This window comes from Xiphias gladius, chromosome 20, assembly GCF_016859285.1.
Source record: "Xiphias gladius isolate SHS-SW01 ecotype Sanya breed wild chromosome 20, ASM1685928v1, whole genome shotgun sequence".
In the NCBI taxonomy this organism is placed as follows: Eukaryota; Metazoa; Chordata; class Actinopteri; order Istiophoriformes; family Xiphiidae; genus Xiphias; species Xiphias gladius.
The window spans coordinates 10,502,361-10,525,425 of NC_053419.1; the positions used below are offsets into that span (position 1 = coordinate 10,502,361).

The 23,065-nt window shown below is 39.6% G+C and overlaps 1 protein-coding gene across 1 annotated transcript in view; it reads right to left on the bottom strand.

The window, feature by feature from the left end:
* Positions 1-23,065, bottom strand: part of trabd2a (TraB domain containing 2A) — a 57,696-nt gene that overhangs the window by 14,097 nt on the left and 20,534 nt on the right. The window contains exons 3-4 of the mRNA XM_040157941.1: positions 15,362-15,508; positions 14,643-14,817 (exon numbers count right to left, since the gene is read on the bottom strand). Of these exons, the coding sequence (XP_040013875.1) occupies positions 14,643-14,817; positions 15,362-15,508 (322 nt within the window). The remainder of the gene's footprint in view (positions 1-14,642; positions 14,818-15,361; positions 15,509-23,065) is intronic.

Genomic DNA, 23,065 nt, shown 5'->3' on the forward strand with positions numbered 1-23,065 from the left:
AAATGTTAGAAAGCGACAAGATGGGAGTGCATCAGAGAAGCACTGAGTGTTTATATAAAGAGATCTTAACCACAATTCAATTATGAGAGAGCAGCAGTAAAGTGAAATTTTCATACTTTATATAATGTTGCCAACTTGTGGTGTTGAGACCTAAGAGTCTCTTAATGTTAATATAATATTCATCCTAGCAGGCACCAAGATTCTTTACCACTGGATGGGTCATGGAAAAATACTTTCAAAAATGAATGTTTTTGCCTGGAATCAATTTAGTATGATGTTACTTGCAACTATATGTTGTCTTTTGATCCCAAGTCCCTGGAGAATAAGGGACAAACACTGAAGCGGGGTGTTTGGTTAAAATAGACTTGTTCAAACCAGTCCAACACCTACAGCATATTAAATTTACCTTCAATATGTTGCATCTCTTAATTCAGCCTCCTCTATACTGTGTATCATAAATCAGAAATGGTGGACTTTAAAAACTTAACTACATTAGATGTAGCCCATTTACGTGTATAATGTGAGGATGTTAAAAAAAAACATGCATACACAGACTGAAGTAGAACCAGAGAACTCCAGTATAAAGGTTAAACCACAGACTGAGCCAAACTAAACCTCCATATGTTGTTGTAGCACTTCTACTGCTCAGTCATTACTGACCTACTGTATGGGCTTTATTTCTCAAGATGATGCCACAGTTTCTTTGAAAACTATGATAAAGTCAATGAAAATCTCAAACAATTTTTAAGCACACCTTTTTTCACCATACACTAGAACCTGGATGAGCGGCATTTACTATGTGCAGAGAGAACACATGCTATTGCTGCACAGATATTAAACAATGTAAAAAAAAAAAAAAAAGTATATAGATGTATTAGAAATCATTTTTTTGTGTCAGTTATTCAAATTTGTTCAGGCATAGCTATCTTTATTTGAGATAAAAGGGAGATTGTGCCAAAAGAAACATGCAAACATTGCCTTCACCATTAATAGTGAAGATGTACTTGACAACTTATTCTATGAATCTAATGCAGTTTTTCAATTCAAATTCCCCCAGGATATAATCTCAAATGTAAGATAACAGTGATAGTGAAAAGCTGTGATTAAAAAACAGCTGTGATGCGGCTGTGTGAATTTGAAGGACACAAAACAACAAGCCAAAGGCACGGATACACCTCTTTTTCCAAGCCTCTCTTAAGTCAGGCCAAAGAATGCTAACATCTCAACCAGCACCAACACATTTCTCTGTCTATTTCTCTCAGATATAGTGAGGGCAAAGTTCAAAAACAGGCTGAATTCAAGAGGTCGTTCCTTTATGGTAAAATTGATACCAACCACCGTTTCATTTCAACAGACGCAGGCTGTTGAGAAAGAGACAGAGGGAAGAAGTGAGAAGCTGAGTCAGGCAGATGCAAATTTAAAATGGAAAGAAAAACAGGAATAGAGACAAAGGGTTAAGGCATGCAAAACAACACAGGAATGTTAAGTCGTCAGATGCCAGACTGTGATAGCTGAGGATAAGAGCATCCTGTAAGGCCTTCAGTTTAAGACTAAAACACTTCTGTATTGAGACTACGTAGTCTGTATCTTGACATGTTGCCTATTTAATGTCCGTTATACAAAAGAGGAGTGGAGCCATGGCTGCTTGATGTGGTATTGGCATGCAGGTTGGTTTTTTTTTGTTATTGTTGTTTTTTTAAATTTCTGAATGTCTTAATCCAAACTTAAAGCAAGAAAACACAACAGGAATCTAGGGACTAGGGAATGCAAATCTCTGAAGGGATGTCAGCAAGAAGGATGTGAAAAAGATGAACTCCACATCTCTAAAAATCCTATATCAGAATACTTTAAACATACAGTAGTTCTTACTTCAGCAGAGGAAATGTGAGTCATGGCTTTCTTCACTTCCACCTCATCCGTAATTTTCACATATCAGGACACCTTGTTGCCAGTTTATTATCTCCAAGAATCTCAGGGTTTCTAGGGACCAATGTCACTGCACCAGACAAATGTTTAGGACTAATGTTCTCTTAAAAAGCACATACTGAAAGTTTTTATGGATAGTATCTCTGCAGATGTGACAGGGATGATGTGAGAGGTGGTGTGTTTAGCTTACAAAGCAATCATGATGAGTAAAATTGCAAGTAGAATGGGTTATTTGCGCAGTTTTATGTGCTCTTGAGAAAATTAAAAAGACGGATCATTAAACATGCCTATATTTTAATTACTTTGCTCTTTTTTTAAAATACGAATTATGTTTCGCCATGTTTATCATTGGTGTGGAAACTGCTAATGTGTCTGCTTAAGATCAAGCTGAGCAACCTCAGCTTTGAATTTATGCTGAGAATAAAGGAGAAACAGAGCACATGAGAGGCCTGTGGTGTGAGGTTGCTTTTTAAATAAACCCTCACTCAAAATTTGTGGTGGCACACTGCACTTTGGAGCCGTGTAAGGGATTACATCTGTCAGGCTGCAATAGTCTCTACACTCTCAGCACAGTGCTCAGTTTTGCTCTCTCCGCCAAGAAACGATGGCGCTTGAACACACACCAGTTCATTCACTGTGGTCGCATGAGCGTGATCAAAGTTCGAAAATTCTGTAAAAGTGAGCAGTTCTGACAAAGTAAACCGGAGCGCTGCCAGCTATGAATGTCCCTGCCACTGAATGTCTCATTTTACTTATAACCCAGTCTCAGAGGATATTATGCTATAAAAGCAGGAGATTTTATAAGCAGTTCAAGAGAGGTGGAGGGCTCCCTGCCCGCCTGACCTCAGGTTGGCTGAAAAGAGTTTTTTATGTAAACAATAAAAGTCTCGGCATGACCAGTAATGTCAATCAGATCAGATTCAAATGTGTCTACTGTTGCAATACAGAGCCATATTACTGAGTGTTTGAATGTACACGGTCGTGCCGCTTCTATCACTAATCCACCATTTACATTTCTAGTTAATATTTAAAGTCTTTGTCCCCCTCAAAATGTTGAATTATATAGATGTAATATCGATGCACAATGAGGAAATATACATAAGCAAAGAGCGCAGTTTTTCTCTTGCCATTTGCTTGACCACGTAAAAATCTTTTGTTGAAATATAACAGGTGTATCAGTGTGAATTCTGCCTAATAGAAAAGCAGTTAGCATTCCTGAAATATTATGCAATATCATTACCATTATCCTTTCTCCTGAGTCTGATTTAGTGTGTTTTTCTGCTACAGTGATGTGACTATTCAACACAATAAGTTTGGAGTCATGGGCTCACAAGAGAAATCTGAGGGGTTGTGAGACGTTCAACAGGATAGGAAAGCAGAAAAATACATTTTTTGTAATTGTTCTTTTCACATGTGAATTTTTCATCTTTAGGCCCAAGTAAAACATTTTGACCCTTTGGTAGAAAGGGCCACCACACACAGAAAAAACTTTTAAACACTCTGTGACAAGCGGGTTGCAAGTAGACAAAGCTTTGTTTTAAGGGGACACAAGCCAAAAAGGAAACCAGTGTGTTACATAATTTTGAATGAGTGAGACCATGTACACATAGTGCAGAGTTGAAGGATGAAGTGTTGGTTCAAATAAACTGGATTTGCAGCAGTAAAGCCATTACTCTAAAGAAACAGCACCAAAAAGTTATTGTAAGTTGTTGAAAGATATAAACTGACCTGAAGCAGGAAAATGAGATCAGCTTCTTCCAGACAGACAACACGATCCAACCGGCCATTTTATACTTTAGATCAACTGCAGACATGCACGTGCACTGGAATGTTGATTACAATCATTGAGCTCACTCAGCCAACAGTAGTCCTGAAACTATAAGTTTTTTTTTTTTTTTTTTTTTTTTGTTGTTGTTTTGTTTTGTTCGTCCATACCTGCCAAAATATAATTCTGCAGTTTACATACTCAAGGCGGTTTCCTCTGAAAACACACGTGCCCCTGCAAGCTCCGCATCCTGCTGCGAGTCTCTGCTCAGCCTTTCAACAGTCTCAGTTCAGAAAAAGGATACCGAAGGGAAGTCGGTTGCCTGTGCACTTTTTATATAGAATTCCACATCAAAGTTTTTCTAAGATATTTTCTCACAGAGCTTCCATCTGAAACATGTGGCTTACAGTGCAATTTTGTGCATATCTAGTTTGACTAGTCTGCAGGAGATCTTGTAGATGTTCAATGAGGACTGCATATCATCTATGATTTAAGTCTAGATTCTAACTAAGAGCAGATCCACAGGATAAAGGCCTGTAAATTCTCTCCGGCGCTGTTTGTGGCTGTCTTATCTCCTGCTATCTCTCCCTACGTCACTGTCAAAATCTTTTTTTTCTTTTTATCTCCATTTTCTTCCAGTTTCTGTTACTGTAACGCTATTTTTGTCTCCCTCTGTCAATTACCCATGTGTTAATCCTGTTTCAGCCTTAATCATTATTTCCTCCATCACTCATTAACTAGTTAACCAGGGTGTATTGTGGATAGAACCATGGACTTAGTTTTCCAGAGGGTGTCCTGCTTCCCTGCAAATCCTTCAAAACAAAACATCGCCAAATTTTACATCTGCATCAATTACAGAACCTGAAACAGCCTCAACAAAAACAGAAAATCGTGTTTTTCTGATTACAATCTCCCATTCGCTCCTCGACCTTCAGTGACACAAAACCTACTCCAGTAATCGAGCTTGTCTGTGTTGAATGCAGACTTTTTTTTTTGTGTGTGTTACTGCTGCATCACTAGTAAGAGAATGGTATTCACAATGCTTTCTTTTTCTTTCATTTGACAGTGACTCTTACAGTTAAGTTATTAATTACAAAACAACCGTAACTATATTTATGAACAACGACCTCATCGAAAAGACCATTTAAAAATTAAACATATTCTTTGCGCTTTGGCCTCCTATCCATATAAAAACAATGTTTTTTTGCCTGCTGGAGTGATATTTTTCATTAGAGCAGTGACTTTGCTGTCGTTGAAAATGCTCTTAGCTAAAACCTGTGCCTTTTAACATTGAAAAAACACAAGGAATACACATAAATTTTAGAAAATGCTCCTGTGTGTGCCAAGTTTTTTTTTTTTTTATTAAACTGAGAGACAAAGTTGCAGTAACAAAAAATATCCATATCTGTTCAGACATTGACCCAGAAGCCCTAACTCTAAAGAAATAACTCTTGTACTGTCTAAGCAGAATCCTAAATATATGACATGGTCTGGATGTATAAATACAATAAAGGTCATTTGAGTATAAAAACTCAAACTAGTGCTCTGCGGCATCACATAATCCTGCTCTGCTTGTGTGACGGTATACAGGGCCAACAACACAGGCTCTTTCATACAGTGAACCAGAAAAATCTCTGCTTCAGCTAAACAAAAAAGTATTCAATAACCCCACAGTAAGAAAGAGAGAGAGGGAGAGTGGAAGCCACAAATCACACAAGTCATGCTTTCCTCTGTCTCCTCATATCTTCATCCGTTAGAGGCAGTTTGTTGCTCTCCTTTATGTTTTAGCTCCATGATGAAAAGGGACAGCTCCTTCACAACAATTGCCACTCAGAATCATCAATAGATGCACTGCTGCTTGCTAACTAAAGATATAATTTTCCTTTCCTTTTCCCCTTTCATATAGGAGTGAGGTATTTCTAGTCCAAATGAAAGTTTAGCCCCTGGGCAGGCATGTAAAGAGCCAGTTCCAGGTGCATAAGGAAATACTGCTGGGCTTGAATAGGATCAGGGGTGAGGAGTTCAACTCTTTCAATAAATCACAACAAGCTGTTGTGACAAGCATTTGCTGCTATGACTGAGAGAGAAGTGAGCGCTATATGAAGTATGTGTTTCGAGAGCAGAGACTGAGGCCTCTGATCTGATGAGTGCAACAAAATTTATATGTTTAGGTGTGTTTCTCTCAACAGCTAGTTAGTCATCCAAAGTGGCTGACAGGTTTATCCTCCCGTTTAAGAAGAGACCGACATGTACCGATGACATGTTACAGATGACATCTTAACATCCTACCTGTTAAAGGTTTTTCATGTTTATCTGGTTTGTTTGGTTTAATTTTTTAAAATTACAATTTGCCTGAAAACACTAATTTAAACAAGTTAATTTTGTTATATGATTATATCATCAAGATTCAATTTCATGTAAAGGTAAGGTCCGCCTTTTCTTTGGCAATAGCCAATCAATGTATTTACCTTTCTATATAGCAGTTTTCATTGTTAGTGGCGGACTCTGCCATTCCCATGATACATACAAATTAAATAAATGTGAGAGAGATTCATAAGAAATGATGCATGAATGCAAAAAAAACTCTCCTACAGTCACATCAAGTTATCACTAATGCAAACCTAGTATTTTCTACTTTAGCTAGTCACATTGAGAGCATTAAACTGGTGGAACACAGGGCTTTTATTGTGGAGCAGTCGCAGGAAACTCAGTTTATTTGAGTTTGGATAATGTAATTAATCAATTATTGACTGAGTTCTTGATTAGAGCAACATGGTTTGTTTGGCTGAACTGTAAACAGATACACCAGTTGCTTTCCTGTTGTGTTTCTGACAAAGCAGCTGCTCAAGGTGTGCTAGCCCTGTCCAGAATTCTTGGTGCTGCAGAAAAGCACATTTGCTGTTATCACAGGTGTCACCAAATCAATCAGGACTGAAAGTTTAAGGATTATAACTTTGAAATGGCCAAGCTGATAAAACAAAAATAACCCATACGAGCATTTTATGTTTAGATACCCCAAATGGCAGGACATTGTTTGTCAGTGCCTTGCAAATATGTTAGACGTGACCGTTTCTATTTTTTCTGTTTCATTTCCATTATTTCCTTATCTGCCACTTCTATGGTTAAGGTTTGGTAGGCTTCGGCAAAAAAGATTGTGGTCATGGTTAAAAGAAAACAACATTGGCTCTTGCTAGGAAACAGGATTTTACCGGCGGTGTCAACTAAGTCAAATGTCTTGTTGAAGCACTCACCCATCCTTTAATTCCATTAATCCTAAAAAAAAAAAAAAACATTAAAAAAAAGTTGTAACATAAAGGTGTCATTCAAACTTAAATCTGGGACTTAATCCAGGTTTGGCAGACGGTTCGCCCCTGCCTGCCCCCTTCCCCACCAAGCGTGTGGTAGGTCTGGTCTGGATTTTAATGGTGCTGTATGACATGTGTGTACTCATGTCAGCGACTGCCCCAAACAGTTGTAAACTGGCTGTTTATGAGGGTGAGCTATGAAAAAGCACCACATTTTGAACGTTCACACCATCTGGAGAAGAGAAAAAGTGAAGCAGGGTAGCGACCGCAGTGATGTAATGCTCAGTGTGAAAACACTCTGGAGGGATTTGGGCCAGGTATGTAAGGTTTCGCCTGGGGATTCAGAACAGAATTTAAATAGGAATGCTCAGTCAGTCAGCTATAACTCGGAACCAAAAATATTACGCACATAGGAGTAATTAAAGGTGCTATATGTAAGTTCTTGCATTAACAGCTGTTTACTTACCAGTCTAGAAGAAATGTTGCGAGTTTAGCATCAAACTTCATTCCTCTACTCGCCAGGAGCTGTCTCCAGCGGTGGAAAGCAACGCTTCCCTTTCCATCACTTCTTTTCTTCTACTGAGGTTAGCATGCTAACCAGCTAGCGCCAGACCGCCCCAAGTCGTAATTATACTTTGCCATAGCGAGTCACTGTGGCGTCCAGTCTGCCGTCAGTCCGACCTGAGAGGATGAAGAAGTAGCGCTTCCCAGAGGGCGTATTCTAACTTCTTGTCTTGTAAATGCAACGTTGGCTGAAGGTCTTGGCAAGCGACCATCACCACCACCCACTACCAGCAAGTAACCACGTTCAGCGGCAGAGAAAACTTGCATATTGTACCTTCAAACCATAGTTTATACTGTATACAAAGGCTTTACAAAGACATCTATGAAATGTTTTTCAGACTCCCTGAATTTTCTTTAGACTGCTTGCTAAATAAGGTTAAATTATTTCATTCCACACTCTTTGACATCTGTTTGTTCCAACTCTATACTGAAGCTGTGATGCTTACCCTGAGGGAATGAATCCATGTTTTTTATTGCTACACCATTCAATCAAGTGGAAATATTCTGGATGTCTTGTGCATCATTTTAAACACTCTTCTGAAAACACTGGCATGGCCTATTTGGTATCTTTAGGAACTTTGAGATCTCCACTAGAAACCAAAATAAAGTTCTACCAGTTTGAACAAAGTTTGGCTGCACAGCATGAGTTTGATCGTATACAGTATTTTGTGATGATTTTAATCAGTTTAGCAGTTGTTTTACTTTTAACACAGTTTGCCATGGTCATTAGTAAAATCTCATTTATTATATTTGTTTTTATGTTTTTATTTTTAATTTAGTGCTTAATTATTATTTCATTGTTAATTGTCAGAAAAGGACAGTATGATGCAGCAAATTTAAGCAAAACTGTTGTTTTGCATCCGTTTGTCCCATTTATATCTTCTCATTTGCAGATAATCTATAAGATCAAATGCTAAAGGTGCTAAAGTCTAATTCAGTCTTTACTATCAAAAATTTGGCTCTGTCAGTACACAGTGCTGACTCCTAGATTGCAGTGGACTCAGTAAATGCAGTCTATTAAGTGACGATTTCCCCGCTCCAGTACCAAGAGCTACCCACACACTGACAAGTCAAGGTGCTCTGCGTGAGTTATGAGTTCATGTCAGCCTCTGTCATGAGTCAAAGCTCAAGGGGCCAAGCCATCCATTTATGACAGCCTACCCACCGCACATTACAGCTCACTAACTCAGGGGTATTCACTTTAGCGTGGCCCTACCAAACTAAATAGCAAAAGATCCAAAGGCAAACCTTAATTGTCTGTGAAAAGAGTCAAACATTTCAAAGTACAGTAACCGTTAGAGCCTATCAACCACCCTGGCAATTACACCACCACAAATATTTAAATTTGTGGTTTTGGAGCAGAGTTTGAGGGGAATCGTGATGTGCTAAGCAGCCTGGGGCTGAGACTGAAACATGGATGCATTCAAGTTCAGGCTGGAAAAAAAAAAGAAGAAAAAAAAAGAATTTGTAAGAGCCGGCAGAAACGGAGCCCTCAGCCTTCAGCAATATGTAAACACATCATTTTATTAAAGTCAAGAGTGCCAGGGTATGACAGAGATTATAAAGGGAACACGGGTTCAGATTGTATACATGGGTTTGGTTACTGTACCTATGGAGCACAGCAATAACAGCTTCCATATGCCTGTCTGAACATATGGCGCTTTTTCAACATCATTATTTACGTTGAGTGACGGCCGTGGTATTTCAGACAAACAGATGGGGGGAAAAGACAAATTTCCAGGAGGTATTTACTTACAGTAGAGTAAAGTATAGTGAGGCATGACAATACGCTGCAACTCAAGGCAGGGTAAGACATTGAAAGGGCTTAGTTATGCATCAAGAAACTGGAAAAACTTACATATTTCTACCCTCGTGGAGACAGGTTCTAAGTTACTCTTCAAAAATCACTGCAGGCCTGCTGGGATTCAAAAAGTGTAAGAACTGGCAAGCTTTATCTGTCGAAAATGCTACTCCAGCCAGTAAGCAAGGTTTGGAGTTATGTTGCTTAATGAAATAAGCAGATCAATGAAAGCTTGCCAAATTCCAAAACTGTTCTCAGAACCTTTTTATTCACAACTTTTTGGATGTGGATGTCAGTAAAGGTTTAAGCCATTGCTCTGTTACCCAACTGATCCTTTTTTTTTTTGGTTTAATTTAGCACCGAGAGGCTCAAAGTTACATTTGGAAATAATAAAGAAACTTAGCGAAAAAATAAAACAGACGTGATAAGGTACTTTGTTTTGCAGAAGTTTTTGGTATTCCTTGAATGAAATCACAATACGCCCATAATATCAGACAAACTAATGGGTGGTCATCATGGGTGTGTGCTACATAAATGTGACACTGCTGTGAGCAGTTCTTATCATCCCCCAGTCTCTCTCTTTCTCTTATTCATATCTGGATCCACTGTGATGAAGCTACAAATGCAGTCATTCAGAGAAAGATGTGTGTGTTCATCTGGGCTGAATGTGAAGTTTGAAGTTGCTGACCAGTGACCACTACTGTTTATCTGACCGTTGCCTTCCCGACCACCACTCTGACCAGACTGCAGAAAAAGAAAAAGAAAAAAAAAGGTTTCTCCAGCAGCAAGAGCTGGGATGCAAAACTGGTCATAGGCCACATTCTGTTGAGTCTGGATACAACCAAAGAATCAAGATATTAGAATTTGGTTATACAGGAGTTTTCGATAGAAGATATATGACTCTTATTATGACATAAGAGTCATAAGATTTTGTTGACTAATGTTTTTACTGCTCTGGCATGAGCTATAACTTTCTTGGTAACAAATATCTTAAGAACCTTGATAGATATCTGTTAGGATTCTCGGTCATCCTGATCACAGGGTATCTGGACTAATACTAACTTGTACTAATTCAAAGAAAACTGGATTTATATACATATAACTTTTTAAATACTATGAGGAAAATCACTAGATGTACACACAAAGATTCTTGCCTTTGTTCTTACATCTCTCAATCTAATGATGGCCCCAGACATGGTTGTGTGTGTGTGTGTGTGTGTGTGTGTGTGTGTGTGTGTGTGTGTGTGTGTGTGTGTGTGTGTGCGTGTGTGTGCGTGTGTGTGTGTGCTGTACGCACATGAGAAATCATGCAGGGTTACAAAACGTTAGCTGTGGTTTGGCAGTGTGTGCCTGTTGACCATTCCAATATTGACCAATATTCCTTTGCCATAGACACAGAGAACAATTAAAAACAGCACATTCATCCAGTTACTGTTTCTCTTGTAATACTACATGTTCGTATCATTGCAGCCTAAGTGTGGAGTTTAACCTGTAGGTTTAGATCTGTAGGTTTAACTGACCTACAGATCTAGACTGATGATCTTCTAGGAGCATTTTTTTTTTCTTGCAGCAGCAATCAATGGCAAAGTATATTTCATTTAAAAAATGAACGATAATGAACATTTACATCGTGGACTTTTTGTTAAAGAATTTTATAGCGTTTACCTCATCCGATAAAAAGTTATTGCAATATACTTTTTCCGATGCTCACTGTCATCACTCCTGACAAACAATCATGAATGAGGCTTCCATAAACACTAAATCACCAGGACACCATTACACTTTTATGATTAACCCTTGTGATATCTTAAGTTTCCTTTGGCATCCAACCAGGCAAAATGACATGGAATAAATGATCATGTACAAGCTGTTTTGTCAACTAGATGTGGCAATAAATCTTATGGAGGGCAAAAATGAAAACCTTCAACAATTTCCCACATGGGTCAGTCAGGTATCTGCAGTCCAACCCCTGCAGGCTAATGGGATCATTACTCGGGAAGAGAAATATGCTATGTGGTTGCCCTTTTACACAGAAACAACATTAATTAAGCTTGCAGCATTACAACGTAAGGCTAAAAGAAAACAAGTGCTTTCCCAGTTTCTGGTCACATCACACTGACAGTTCAGTAAATTACAAGCTAGAAAATACACCAAAGCAAAATGCAGCACAGACAATAGCTGCATCTGTCATCTGTTGAGACGCCTTTTTGTACTGATTCACAGAGACATGAGATTGTCACTGATAGAACTGATCTCACAGCTAATTGTAACGTGCAAACAGGAAGTTGAGTACACTGACATAATGGGCGTCATTGTAGTGTGTATGTGTGTGTCTATGTGTGTGTGTGTGTGTGTGTGTGTGTGTGTGTGCGTGTCCTTTGACCCCTCCAGGGATAATTAAGGACACATTTACCCAGGTCTGTCTAGGGTATGAGGGTATGGCTTGGGGGCTGGGGCATGTGTGTGTTTGTAAGTGTGTGTTTTTAGTGTGTGTGTGTGTGTGTGTGTGTGTGTGTGTGTGTGTGTGTGTGTGTGTGTGTGTGTGTGTGTGTGTGTGTGTGTGTGTGTGTGTGTGTGTCTGTGTGTGTGTTACTGCACATGCACCCTAATGTGCCCCATCCCGTTCCGTGTACATGCCGACCCAAGCTGCCCTCCGTATGTCTAAGACTTGTGCTTTTGGGCTGATTGGTCATATCACTTTCACTCACCAGCTCATACAAACACTGACATACATGAACATACGCACAGAGGCACACACCTTTTTAAACCAAGCCCTTGTAAAGGTACCTCCTTAGGGACACACCGTGAAATGTACTCCTTGTTAGGACGTGGGTGTGTGTGTGTGTGTGTGTGTGTGTGTCTGCTTTTCCTCAGCTGTTTCCTGCCAGCTCAGAGACCAACAGACTGTGAAGGCCCCCCTCTCTCTCCGCTCAAGCTCGCAGCATTTCTGCTTCTAAATGACCATAGAAAACTTTGGACGAGAATGTTTCTGACGATGTCATCATGAGGAATATCTGACTGTGAAATTGATGGCACTAAAATTTGATCCTCTTTCCCCCAAACATATCCCACGATGAACAAAATCAAATTTTGGTAGAAAAGATTCTTTCCAAAGTGTTATCTGCTCTTCACTGTGGAAATATCATCAACTTTGTAAAGGCTTTTATGGTTTCAATGATGATAAATCCACTTAGTTGAAGCCAAAATATGAGTATGAACTACAAATTTATGAGGTGCAAAATAGACAGTTTAATTTAGATGTAGAACATTTTCATCAACTGATAATGTTGAAACAATTACTTTTTTAGATCTCATTATAGATTTTACGGAACAAATGGTTACATTCGTTCTGGATCTATTTTATTTTCGGTTTCTTTGCTCTTCTGTCCTCGTTTTTTTAGTTTACTGTGTGAAGTGAAGAAATTTGTTTTTCAATTTAGCATCAAAAGAGTTTGAAATGAATGAAGTTTGAAATGATTTATGAACACTTGATTTTTGGTAATTATCTTCAATGGAAGTCAATATAAAGAAATCATTTACAAGACAGGCATAAATATAAATAAATGAGAAATGATTAAAGTTGCAACAATTAGTAAATTAATCACAGACTATGTTCATAATTAATCCTTTTAGTTATTTTTCAAGCAAAAACACCAAACATTTGTTTTTTTCATCTACTCTATTGAGAAAATTTGTTGCTTTTCTGTGTGTGATAGAAAACTAAAAACTTCTGGGTCTAGAACTGTTGGTCAAATAAAACATGCAGTTTGAATACAGAACCGTGTGCTGTGGGAAATTATAACAGGTTTTCTATGATAATTGTTAGTTGCAGCCTTAAAAATGTTTCCTCCCCATGTTCCTCCATGAAAAAAAAAACAGTCTTACTGAACGCCTGCCTATTTAGAAACAAATTAAAACAAAATTTGGAGGCATCTGGGCACAATAACTAAAACTACTTATTCATGGACATGGTAATTTATCTGCATATGTCATTTACACTCACATGTATCTCCAGGTCTGTATATAGCTGTATCTTATAACCTGGGAACGTTTAAATGTTTTGCATGACACTGATATAAACACTTACTTCCTAACTGCATCTAGACTAAAAACTCTCAACTAATGATTGCAATACGTCTGTCATCTTTATTAGGTGTGAACAGCGCTTTGATTGAACAACCAGAGGCCAAACAAACGAACAAGATTCCAGCGGGACAAAGACCGTCTGCGTTAAATATACAACCCCCAACCAAGAAGCATGAATACACATGCACACTCACACAGAGTCATTCATGGTTAAGTGGACAACTTTGTGGAATCTTCTCTGCTGTTATCTGCTCTCTTTGTCCTCCTTGTTTTAACTCAAGTCTCTTATCAGATGACTGCTATTTATGAGGTGGGTGCATAGTTACAGAGGAATTCAAAGTATTAAAATGACATTTTTAAAGCTATATGAAAGGACTCTAACAGGCCACATGCCTATTTCTGTTCTGTCCTGAACTGATAAAAGGATGTTTTATTGAGTCTCTCTTTTAGACCCAACACAACTCTGTTTATTTGGACCCTAAGCTGATAAAGACCATCAGCTGTAGATCAGTGGTTTTGTCAACTATGCAACTGATCAGTTGCAGAGCTGGTCATCAACACCAGTTTCCCTGGATTTAGTGCACTCTACATTCTGTCTTACAGTAACGGCAGCTTCACTACAGTGACATGGCATCTTCCTAAATAGTGAAGAAATTATTGAATGAAAGCTGATGATTTTCTTTGACCTTTCAGTGCCAGTCACACACCAACTTAATTGTTTGTGTGACTATTACAAAGCGTCCTTTGAAAAAGAAAATGTCATCCTGGAAGACAGAACATCTTATTGTCACAACAAGCTGTACTACCTTCCAGATGGGAAAAAGACGGCTTATCAGTGAGTACCACTTCTCTGATCAGCTGGGATTTCTGTTCCCAGTTTCTTAGGTTGTCTTTGTTTTCATTTTTTGAGTTTGTTAAGCTGCTCAGACTAATACGCTTTCTATCTCCTTTGCAGAAGTGCTCTCCCAACAAAAAGAGGAATTTAAGTCATTTTGTAGTAAGGATAAAAGTAATCTTATTAAGTACCTTGATGAATGGACACATAAGGAAAGACTAATAAAGATGTAAATGTTGTCTTTTTGTCTGACATTTTAACCAGGCACACAAGTGTCTGTGGAGCTTTAATATCACAAAAATATTGTACTTTCTTTGTTTATGCCATTTTATTCCTTTATAGTTTGTTTTTAACACCGACCTGCTCCAAAGGCAAAGAAGAAGCTCTTATCAGGGTGTTCTTCCAGCAGGGCCTTGACCCTCTTGCCCATCCTCTCATTTCTTTTGTAGATGAGTTCCTGTCGGAAGTAGCTGTCTATTTCCTGGGCGGTCACCTGCTCACTGGGTGGCAGTGTCACATTATTGAAGTTAGGAACCTAGGGTTGAAGAGGTGATGGTTCAGTTAATCCACAAACATGAAGCAGAAAAGAGGAAGAGGAGATTTTTTTCTTTTGTCTTCTTTTAAAAAGGTTTCATTTGGATTTTATCAAATTACACTACTGACCATGAAATGGAAAAAAGTCAAAAGAATTAATGTAAGGCAAGGACTGACAAAGGTGCACAGGAGGAATAATAATAAAGACAAAGACATGGCAAGGATGACTGACAGACAAAGAAGAGCAGAGGGAAGAACAGAAGAAGTAAACTGGCAACTGTATAGAGAAACTGGGGGGGTGTAAGAGTAGGTGTGGGGGATGGCAGGTCAGTGGGAGGGTTAAGGGTGAAGTTAAAAGGTCAAAGGTTGTGTCACTGGGACACTCCAAAAGGTCAAGGGGTCAAAATGATTCTTAGCTTATTAACTAGAGTGAAAGTAGTTAAAATCCACATCTATGTAAGATAAGATAAGATAAGATAAGATAAGATAAGATAAGATAAGATAAGATAAGATAACTTTGCAGTAAGTAAATAGAGTGGACTGACCTGTGATGTGTCATGATTAAAAATGATGGAGTTGAGATCTCCACAGTTGTAGTGCCTGATGAGGTCTTCAGTTGTGTATGGAACCTGTAGGCTTCCTGCCCTCAGCGACTCCTGCTGTAATAACGTCTGGTTCAGGGCAAAGATTACCTACAATGATACAATGATGACCAGTTATTGATCAACGTATTTTTACCCTGATGGTAGACCCAAAGGCTCTCTGGCCTCCCAAACATCAGAGTCGTACTGATTCAGCAAGAGCAAGTAAATGTAGAAGATTCTGACTTCGTTACCCATGTATTTGCTCATATTTATGCATTCAGATCAACCCCCCCACCCCAAACCATAAAATGGGAATATGTTCACTCAAGTTAAAGTGTGGGTGAACAATTTAGACAATTTTTTATGTTAAATTAAAGAAAAACGTTTAAATGTTGCTCATATTTCCAATTGTTAGTGGTGTTATAGATACAACTGTGACATTAAGTGACAGGAAACAAGACTTTGGGTAGTCACAAATAGGTAGTTCAAGAGGTAGTGGAGATTTGTCTAATCTATTACAGCTGATCATAGCTACAGACATATTCAAGCAAGAGTCGGCCACGCTAGTATTTCTGAGGCTGTACTTAGACACAGAGGTTCTTTGAGCTAAATGCTAACATCAGCATGCTAACATGCTCACAATGACAGTGCTAACATGATGATTTTTAGCAGGTATAATGTTTACCATTCTCATCATCATAGTTAACTATGCTAGCATGCTAACATTTGCTAATTATCACTAAACACAAAATGAAGCTGAGGTTTATGAGAATGAATTAGTTTTGTGAGTATTTGGTCATAAACCACACAATAAATTTAAATTATAAAATCTGGTCAAAATATGTATTATTGACCGGATGACAGTGCTAGATCGCCAAAGTTCTAACAATTCATCTCGAGGGGAACTTTAATGTCTGTACCAACAAAAATCGCAACCTACGGTGGCACTACAGGTAAGGTCAGGGATCGCCATAGTCATTACGATTCATCCTCTGGGGACCATGAATGTCTGTACAAAATTTCATGGCAGTCCATTCGCCAATGTGGCGGACCAACCAACCAACCAGCCTAACAAAATGACATCGCCATGCCGCTAGCAAGGTTATTTATTTACACAGATGACATATATCACATATATATATATAACATATATTAGGATAAAGCAAGAAATTCTCAATTGATGGTAAATTCGGAAAAAAAGTTACATCTATGATCATTATTTTATTATATCTTTTATTGAACCTTTTCAGGTGACAAGACAATGTAATTTAGGTAAAAATCCAAGAGGTAGTTAACTTAGTAAATTACCTAGATCTGAACTAACTATTACAGCAAATGAGACAGTTTGAGTTTTTCCTGCCAGAACCCTCTATGCTCTGCTGCAGAGATCCAGCTATTATGTGAGCATGAAATCGGCCTGTGTTTGGTGAGCGGGCCCTGGTGAGCCTGCTGCCTATGATCAGCACCGCGCGGACACACATATGCATACACTCACACACAGATATACACATAAACACACTCACACTGGAGGTCCACACACAGCGAGACTAACACAGACACACAGAAACCACCACCACTCACCTCAGTGTATGGTCTCCCTCTGATCTCTCCACCATACACACAAACACACACACACACACACACACACACACATACACACACATGCACACCTTTCACCCTGCAAACCATTGATCTTGATTCCCATGAAAGAAGGAAGATTGTATGGTTTATTTGTTTCTCAAAGGGAACAATTAGTCAAAGCAAAGATGTGTTTTGTCAGCTGTGGTAATATATAAATGTGTCTACAGTATGTCTGCACGTTTTTACAATTTAGTGTGCATCTGTGTATGTATTCAGCTGTGTGTGTGTGTGTGTCTACGTGTGTACTCTCAGATCTTGTGTCAAATGAATTCTTTATTGATATGCATACCCGTACGCCAACCAGGCCAACCCAAGGGGCTGTTTTTTTTCATGTTCTGTTTTCTAAGATGCTCTGATGACACTTTTCTCTCTCGGCTGGCCCATTGTGGGAGCCTCAGTGCAGCAGAGGAGAGGAGGAGAGGAGGGCAGCGTGGAGCAGATGCCTTCTTGTCAGGGGACAAAGAGCCCCTCCGTCACCCTCTCTTCTTCTCTCCTCTGCGCTCCCTCCAGCTTTCATCGGCCGCGCATCAAAGTGGCGCTCTGCATATGAAAAGGGCCCCGTCTTTATGCCACGCAAATTAGCCTATCACCGCCCCTCCCCGAACCATTTCACAAAAACACCCTCACATCTGTGCCACGTCCGTGAAGGAAGGCCCTCATCTGCAGGGTCTCCCCTTTTTCTCAGCTCTCTCTTCTCTTTCTCCGCTCGCCGTGCCTTTCAGCCCCTTAAATTATGGCTGTGAAGGATGGAGGAGGAGGGAGAGGAGGGTAGGGAGAGGGGGAGGATCAGTCATAGCCAGTTGAAAAGAAAGAGAGTTGAAAAGTGGGAAGCTCTAGGGAAGGAAAGGGACAGAAAGGGAGAAATACAAACAAGAAAGTGAGGAAGGATTCAGAAAACAGGAGCATAGTGGAGGAGTGAAAGAAAGAAAACCTTAACGAATGATTTCTTTCTTTCTTTCCGCTGTGATCCTCCTCTTCGGTTAGTGCGCTGTGGGTCAGTGGGTGCATTTTCCCACTAGGCTCCTTTCATCAGGTCCCCGTTTCTTCCTCTCCTCCACTGCTGCCCTCTGTCCCGCCCCTCGAGCACGCACACACAGACACACCCCTTGCTGATATCAAAGCAAGCGGAGCCAATGAAAGTCAATAATTGTCCTTTGTCATGGAAATGTCCCCTGTTGTTGAGATGGAGTGGGGTGGGTGTGTGCATCCAGAGCAAACATCATCACAGTCAGATTCCCACATGTGGAGATTTGGAGTGTTCAGCGGCTCAGCTAAAAAAAACTCTTGTGGCTCTCGCTCTGGAGTATGCTGTCTTAGCTTAGTATTTGCAAGACAAGTCGAAAGCATGCTTAGTCAATGGTCTCTGAGGAGAGGCTACATTAATTGCATTTATGAAATGGTGGATCACTTTCCAACAGTCATAAAAATCATTTGTCTGTTGAGAACTGTAACTGCGATGACAGATGGCAGCTATTTGGTTTGAAATTGAGTGGAAAAACTCAACGCACTAAAGCCGAATATTAGCATACACACTGTATACAATCACTGACAACATAAATTACAGCAGAGATGCAGTCAGTGATTCGTAGGGGTTTTTGTTAGAAATTCAAACTATCTTTTGGACATGGAAAAAAAAACAATATTCAATCTTAGATTTTCTATTTAAATACATAATTTATAGTCTATAAGCACGACAGACCATTTCAATTCATTAGTCTTTTACTCCAATGCTCTATCCACAAACAAGGCTATTATTGATCTCCTTGAAAACGTAAGAAGGAGGAAACTAGTTATCAGTGTGTTGAAGTAGTATTTTGGGAGATACGCCAAAATTGGCAAATTGGCTGGTTGCCAACTTTAAAAAGTGAAACAGTCTAGCGGCGGGATCAGACTACATTATATATACATGATATTTCTGACATTTCAGACTTTCACTATCAAATTAAGCAATCATTGAGTCATAAATTCTTACAGAGAGATGTGGCAAACCACATATTGGTCCCTGACCAATCATAGCTTGCCAGGGACTGACTTCAAAGATCAACTAACGGCACCAATAACTCAATGTTTACAATTGTGCGGAGTAGAGTGCTCTGTGCTCCTCTGTGTCTCTAGGTGTGTTTCCATCCACCTGTTTTTATGCGCATTTTCAGAATGCGCATAAAAAACCTGGATGGATATGCAGAAAATTAAAAACAACAACAACAAAAAAAAACTCAACATCGAAAAAAGTTTTTACACTTGGCCGTATGTGTAAAAGTTAGTGTATCAATAAAGAAAAATGCAACAAAGTGCAAAGGAAACAGAAGAAGGGAATAAATAATCACATACATGAAGCATGTGACTTAAATGACCACTAAAGCTTCTACTGCACTGAATCGGAGCGATGAGGAGACCGCAGTGTTCCTCAATTAATACACAAAAACAAACAGAAATGCTATATTTCCATCACTTTTTTCACATTGTGTTTTCCACCATTTGGCATTGGATTGCAGCTTTTTTAATTACGTCATCTTGTTGCACATTCTTCTTCTGCAATAATTTAATGTTACCCGAATGGGGAATTAGCACCACCAGCTGTTCCTCTCAATGTGCTCAACTTCTAATATTCGCTTAACGGAACGGACAGAGATGTATATTAATTAGCGTTTCCTTTTGCAGGTTTTCTGTAAAATATGTTAAAATCTGTGCTACATTGGAATGGAAGTCTGGCTCATCTCAAAGAACACACTGTAGAAGTGCATCAAACTGGGAAGGAGATACTAGTCTTTCTGTCGGGACATCGTGAGGCGTACCAGATGCTGTATTGAGTTGTCTCCCACCATGAAACCCTACACATTCCTTTTTGGTCCCAACGCCCCATGTGTCTCAGGCCAGGCTTTTATTGGGTTGAATATGTAGTCTGATCATAACAGTTTCATTACCACGACAAAAAAATCTAAGGAGTCACCTGTTATCTTGTTGTACAAGTGAGGCGCCATGACCGAACAGAACAATGTGAATTAGACAACGTAGTTTAGGACTGGGCCGTGTGGGATGAAATTTGAACCACTCACAGCATGTTTTGGTTCTAGTTCATCCAAACTGATTTGCTTTAAAACTGACAGACCTAGTGAAGAGAAAGACCCCTTTTAACACACTGCTCCCATGGTACTTTGTCTCCAGTATATTTCAACCTCATCACTGCCGTCATATTCACCATAAACATAACAAGGAAAGATGAGATAACTTGAGGTATTTTATCTGAGAAACAATATGTCAGCAACACATTTTGTCTGTATAGAAATGTATAGTGAATGTAAACTGTATGTGAGGTCCTGTCACAGTATGAATCTGGTGTAAAGTGAACAGCTTGTAAACATAAAGATAAACTCCTTGTATGGTAAAGCCTCTGGCGAATCAAACTCTTTTTGATTGCAAGTGCTGGCAATGGATTTGGAGACTGTTTCAGTAACTTAATTTCCAATTCAGTTCTAATAGGACACTAAAGAGGAGCATGTGTGTGCCTGAATGCAACTATCTTTTCTTTCCGTGTGCGTGTGTGTGAGTGTGTGTGTGTGTGTGCGCGTGCGCATGCGTTCATTCTTGTTTTTCTCACTCATTGTGTGGATGTGTGATTCAGAATAGCATATCTCTGGGTTTGAACAAGTGTTTCAGAGGTAGCTTGTCCACACTGTTGACAACCATGTGTTCAGACAGACGCACAAGCACACACAAAAACTCCCACACACACGCACACACACACACAACGCACACACAAGACTTGCAGCCAATTCAATGAGCCTTGGCCCTCTCCCAAGTACAAATGAAGACTTCCAACAGCTCCTCTGTTTCCTCCTGACTCTGTGATGTTATCAGAGTAATATAACTCTGTCTCTCTCCCCGCCTCTCTCTCTCTCTCACTGTCATATACACACATTGAGGGGTAAGAGACAGAACAGAAAACACACTATGATTTCTACCAGAAATCAGTAGAGAAAGAAACCTGACTCACACCAATAAGAGAGAGGGAAGTAAAGAAAAAGAGAGAGAGAGAGAATTTGACTGTCAGTGCTGATGCTATCAGTGAAATCTCAGAGGAGAGCATAGGCAGAGATGAAGGCAGACAGAAACAGACAGATATGGATTCTGAGTAACGTCTGACTGGTGTTATCAGTGAAATGTTAGTCTGAGCAGTCAGCCCTAAAACAAGACCTATCAGGAGCACAGCAGCACTGCCAGGATTTTACAGAGCAGTGACTCTCAGACTCTCAAGTATAGTCAACAGGAAGCCCAACATTTACACACCAACACCTGGTAATTTGACTACGTTGTTTTTTTTTGTTGTTGTTGTTTGCTTTTTTACTGCAGGAAGTAGCCTGTCCATTATTTCATACTCCAGACAAGGTGAGGTTAAGTTTTCACACAGCAGATACACAATTGAAAAAAAAAAAAAAAATTAATGACATTTTATTACAGTTTGCCAGCAACACGTAGATTACGGTATTATTTCTTCTTCTTCTTCTTCTTCTTCTTCTTCCTCTACCTGTTCTTCTTCTTCATTTTCTTCTTCTTTTCATAGCAAGGGGCATGGGGCTTTACTGACACCATTTGGTCTGGACTGTGAGGGGATGCATAGCTGCTTTTGAAAAACATGGCAGATGATGAGATGCATACGCCATCTACTGCTGTAGACAAGCAGGTATAAGGCAGCATTTCAATTGAGAAACTTAAATTTCAAATCTGCTAGCCAAAGCTAACGCTAATACCTGGTTTGCTGTTTCCTAGTTTGTCACTTTACCAATAAATCTCTACATATGCTATTGTAACTTGTTGTGGACCGGAAGGCCAAAATTGAGAACAAAAAATGTATCTTTAAATTTATTCACGTTCGTAAAGAAATGGCTGTGTCAACAGTAGCTAATGGTCACCGTTTCATTCAGCAGGTATTCGATGACATTCCCCATTTAAACACACACACAAACACACACACACACACACACACACACACACACACACACACACACACACACACACACACACACACATCTGCACATACATAAATCTTTCACCACTGCACAAGTGAGCTTTCACTTTCTGGCTGAAAACCCACAATTTAAACACAGACACACACACATGTCAGTTTGAGTTATCTGTATTGTTTCTGCACTCCGTCCCTTTACCCTTCCTCGTCTACCTCTTTTACCTCCCCCGTCTCCCTTCTTTCTCCCCTCCGTTCCCTCCTTCCAATTCCCCCTGAGCACTTTTTCTCTTACTTTCCTCCCACCTCGCCCACGCCTCCACTCCTCCATTCATCCTCCCATCATTTCATTCCTCCCTTCCTCTCCCCTTTGATCCAGTACATTCCCTCACTCCCTCTCCTCCTATCCCTCCTTCCATCCATCTCTCCCTCCTTCTCTCCTTTTCTCCTTTGATCCTAAACATCCCCTCTATCAGCCGGGTCTTTTAAGATTTGACCCCTGCATTCCACAGGTCACTAATGACCTCCTCGCTGCGTGTGTGTGTTTTTGTGCATGTAAGAGTGTATATGCCTGTACAAGATTAGGTTGTTTCTCTGTGTGTTTGTATGTACAATGTATGCATCTGTCTATGTGTATGTGAGCGTGTGTGTGTGTGTGTGTGTGTGTGTGTGTGTGTGTGTGTGTGTGTGTGTGTGTGTGTCTGTGCGTTTAAATGCCTCATCATCCTGGATTACTGCAGCCTCTGCAGAGCTCAAAGCAGACCTTTGAAGATAGCTTTATTAATTTTCCAATACGAGACAAAAGAAAGGAACTATGAGGCCTAGATTTCCTCCACAGGTGAGACAGAGAGTGAAAAAGAGAAAAAGAAAGAAGATGATTTTTTCACAAAGCCACACAGGGAAAAATTCCCAGGCCTGTATCTTTGAAAATAATCATGAACGAAAATTGTTTTCCCCCTCTTTTTGAAAGGAAAAATCCATCCTCCAATGTAACTGATGCATCCTATTCCTTTCGATCTCGATCATTTCAGTCGATGAATGTTTAACAACATGAACAGCTGTCT